General features: G+C 44.5%; 1 protein-coding gene across 1 annotated transcript; it reads right to left on the bottom strand.

The window, feature by feature from the left end:
* Positions 1-437: 437 nt before the first annotated feature.
* Positions 438-3,915, bottom strand: LOC112077448 (glutamate receptor ionotropic, NMDA 2D-like; the record flags this gene model as incomplete). Its single annotated transcript, XM_024143959.2, has 2 exons — positions 3,596-3,915; positions 438-644 (listed from the first exon to the last, which is right to left on the bottom strand). Coding segments are annotated over exons 1-2 (492 nt in total), but the record flags the coding sequence as incomplete, so codon positions are not given.
* Between the last annotated feature and the right edge of the window lie 731 nt (positions 3,916-4,646).

Genomic DNA, 4,646 nt, shown 5'->3' with positions numbered 1-4,646 from the left:
CTATAATCCTGAGTCTCTCTCTCTAAGACTCCTGGAATTCTATCTCTAACCCTAAGCTGCTCTATAACGCTTGAATCTCTCTCTATAACCCTGTAGCCACCCACTTCTTGCTGCCCTACAATGGACTCTGACGTGGGCTGAAACAGTGAATGACTGACCTCAATCCTCAAACTTTCAACACAGAATACTACACATTCTCATTCTCACTCATCCTTTGTACCTGTCGGTCTTCCCCCACCTCTGCTCACCATCCTACAAGCATGAATGGTCTCTCCTCTCTCGTCTCTCTCTGCCTCTCTCCTCTCTCTCTCATCTCTCTCTCCTCTCTTCTCTCTCTCCTCTCTCTCATCTCCTTCTCTCTCTCTCTCTCTCTCGTCTCTCTCTCTCTCTCTTCCTCTCTCTCTCTCCTCTCTCTCATCCCTCCCCCACCTCCATACCTGTTGCATCCTCCCCAGCCCTGCTCCTCCGCCTACAGCCACAATGGGTAGTCCAGTCTGGGCAGAGACAAACTCTAACATGGGGGCCAGGGGTCCCCAGGCGGTGGGTGGTGGCCTCTCCTCCTCATAGACCAGGCCCTGTAGGGGCCTCGCTGCCAGCAGGTCACACAGCTGGGACAGCAGAGTCTTAGGACTACTGTCATTCACCTGAAGAGGAAGTCATGACAGGGATAGGTTAGCTTGCATTARACACGGACTACAACATGATCTGAGGATTACAGTCATTCACCGACAGAGGACACATGATCACATGGTAACAACAATACATATATAGAGAAAGACTTTGTGAAACTTTTCGTGAGAAAGCAGATAAACAACAGTAAGGGACAGTACAGTGTACTACTGTCTTACCACTACTATCAACGAGAGAGAGAGAAATCAAAGAGAGTGATAGAACAGAAAACAGAGACAGACAGGTGTGCAGATGGACTACTGGCATTCATCTGGACACGGAGCCATGATGAGTAAGGTTACGTTACAATGTATGGTGAACACATTGGCGGTGTTGATTATACCCATAATAGCGTACTACATACTTAAACTCCATGCTATTCCCTCACCGTTGCATTCTATTTAGCATGTACCGTTTAGTAAAAAGTATGCAGTATGCCACAGCTGCAACTCAGTAGCGGCTCCTGATTGGCTGAGTAGGTGGGGCAGGGCAGAGTGGGTGGATATTTTCTAAATTCAACAGACATGCATTACATTAACCAGCCTGATAATAGTTCATTTCCAATTCCATTCATTTCTCTAAACTCTGAATAAAATAGGAATGGAGTTATAGGCCTACTCAGGCTGGTTATAGGAAGATTATCACATTTGACCTACACCATACTAGACCATATAGCTCATCTATCCTGTTTAAAAAGGACTGAAGACAGAAACAGATTTGGTTCCGTTTCAACATAGTTATTAGTGAAACCAAAGTGTTGTAGCATGTGTAAAGGAAATCAACCAGCCTAGTAGTACACCCAAACTTTTCAAATGTTCAAATCAAAGGGCTATTGCACATTCAACGTGGACAGTTGGGTGCATGCAAATTTAGAACTGCTGGACAGCACCATAATAAACTAAAGTACTGATCATTGGGAACGAGATCAGAATGAATGCTGAGGCTTGATCCATTAATTAAATAGATAGCCACGCTTACAACACTAAAACAATCCATATGTTCAAATCAAAAGGCCTGATTAATATGACATCAATAACACAGCCACATCCCAAGTCCCTGGTGCCGCCACATCACAAATCAAAAGCTGGTTAAGTATTTAAAAGCTCTGACGAAGGCCAAGAGAACAAGAAACACTTTCAATGAGAAAACAGAAATGCACTTTGGGTGGGAAAAAAAGGGGGGAAAAAGACTCACGTTTTCAAAAATGTAGCCTACGATGCAATGCTCGTGATCATTTTAAGGAGAACAAAAACGTCTTATCTTACATTTACACACCACCGCAGAAGCTTCGGGCATCTTCCCAATAAAGTAGCCTAGTGTGGTTGTTTGGCTACTTGAAGAGAACTAGGGCCTATTAATCGCACCCCTCTTCTTCCAATGCATTGTTGGAAAAGTGTGCAGAGAATTCTAGTAGATGAAGTGCCAAAATGAGTATAACATCCTGGCATTTAAATCATACTCGATTTTCTAAATGGTGCATACTATTAAATGTTTTATTTTCGCATACTTAGAATGCGTCATAGGTGATGGAGTTGTTTCCAGCTATATGTTGATTTCTGTTGCACATCCCCATTTCTAATTGATCAGCTGTTGATAAAGCTGAAATGAGTATGACATCCGGGCATTTAAAGTATACTCCATATTCCAAATGTCGCATACTATTAAACTGAATTTTTTTGAGTTTAATAGAGTTTAATGACAAGGCTATCGGTTACATTTAGTTTAATGACAAGGCTATCGGTTAGATAGAGTTGAAAGACAAGGCTATCGGTTACATAGAGTTTAATGACAAGGCTATCGGTTACATAGAGTTGAAATGACAAGGCTATCGGTTACATAGAGTTGAAAGACACAGGCTATGGTTACATAAGAGTTGAATGACAAGGTATCGGTTTAACATACGAGTTATAATGAAGGCTATCGGTTACATAAGAGTTTTTGACAATGAAAGGCTATACGGTTACATAGAGTTTAATGACAAGGCTATCGGTTAGATAGAGTTTAATGACAAGGCTATCGGTTACTATAGAGCTTTAATGACAAGGCTTATGGTTACATAGAGGGTTGAAGACACACGGCTATGTTACTAGAGTTAAAGACAAGGCTATGGTTAGATAGAGTTAAAGACAAGGCTATCGGTTAATAGGTTTACATGACAACGCTATGTTAGATAGAGTTTAAATGACAGGCTATCGGTTTAATAGAGGATTTCAATGACAAGGCTATCGGTTACATTAGGTTAATGAAAGCACGGTTATATAAGACCAAGCGCATCGGTTACTAGAGTTTTTAACTGCAAGGGGCATATCGGTTACAGTTATAGGTTTAATGAAATTAGGCTCAATCGATTAGATAGAGTTTAATGACAAGGCTATCGGTTACATAGAGTTTAATGACAAGGCTATCGGTTACATAGAGTTTAATGACAAGGCTATCGGTTACATAGAGTTCATGCAATGGTAGAAGAGCAGGTGAATTAAGGAAACGCTTCCAGTTACTCTCATTTAGACACAACAGCATGACGTCTCTTCACCTTAATACAGGTTAGCGCTGTGGCTCCTATAAGTCCTAGATCTATAGTACTGACAGTATGACATAGAGTTGGCTATATAACATGTGTCTCAGATAAGGATTGGGCGCTATATGAATGTAATCCATTATTCCATTACTATGATGACTCTAAACCCTAAACAAGCCAGCTCTGACCCTTGAATCCATCACTGTCTTCCTTCCTATTCCACCCTCACTGTATTCCCTGGACCTCCCACCACACCGCCCCTACATTTTCCCCTTATAATAATCATAATACATGGTACTTATATTTGGCCCAATCCATTAGTGTCAGGTTAAGGTTCAGGCTYTAATGAATGGATCCATTATCACCATTACTACTATTACCCCCCAGAACAGCACAGTCTTGTCTCACCTGYAGCCAGATGACGTTAGCAGAGCCCCACTGGGTGATCACGCTCTCCCCCAGGGAGCTGTGTGCCCGGCCAAACCCAGGGTAGAGCACCCTTCCCCCGGGCCCGGCCGCCGCCTCTACCTGCACGCTGGCCCCCGCGTGGATCACAGCGATGTTGAAGTTCATTATAGTCCCCGGGTCTCTCTCCCGCTCCCGGGGSCGGAGCAAGAGGTGTGGGGAGGGRGTGACCGGTCCTGCCCACTCCGCCAGGGCCAATAGGAGAGAGAGGGTGGGTATGGCGACCATTGCAATAGATCAACCAACCGTGGAAGGGGGAGGGGGCGGAGGGGGGGAGGCGAAGCTGAAGCGCACTGAGAGAGGGTGCCTATGAGAGAGAACTCATTTTCCTAGGCCTCTCCGAGATGTTCGCTTCGGCACCTCCTCTCTCTCGTTTATTGCATTTGTTTCAAGTCTGGGCCTCACTGGCTGAAGCACTTCACACAGGTACATTCAGAGACTTGTCCTCCGACAGCCACTCCCTGTTGTCTCCCCAGGTCTCTTTCTATCAAAGATCTCTGTACTTTGCATTCCTACGCTCACCAGTGTTTGTCCTTAATTCCCTCAATTCCTGGATAGTCTATTCACGCAGTTTCGAGTGCTCGCTGAAAAACAGTGCACTCACACCCAAACGGTCATGAATATGCCTGTTCTACCTACCATGAAGCTTCGATTAAACCCGTAGGGATGGTGCCAGGTTCTTCCCATTGCCACGGGAACGCATGATGTGGACTTATTTCCGCGCTCCAAAGAGTTCATCTTAGGTCTTTTCACTCTAGACTCTCCATTGGCTCTGAGAGCCACTGTTTAGGTGCTTTTTTCCTGGCCAACCTCCAGCGGGCTGTCATGTGCTTTGTACTAGAGAGTGGCTCCATCTTGCCCCTACTTCCTCATGATAACTGGCCTGATTCTGTTGGACGCTGAGCTGGCAGCGATGTGTTGTCCTTCTGGAAGGTTCTCTTCTTCCACCATGAAGCAGAGCTGCCTTGATTGGAGTGTCTCATTCATTGTTAAG

Source organism: Salvelinus sp. IW2-2015, unplaced genomic scaffold (assembly GCF_002910315.2).
Source record: "Salvelinus sp. IW2-2015 unplaced genomic scaffold, ASM291031v2 Un_scaffold4575, whole genome shotgun sequence".
In the NCBI taxonomy this organism is placed as follows: Eukaryota; Metazoa; Chordata; class Actinopteri; order Salmoniformes; family Salmonidae; genus Salvelinus; species Salvelinus sp. IW2-2015.
Note: the sequence above shows the minus strand (reverse complement) of the source record. Positions and strands in the feature narration are given on the sequence as shown.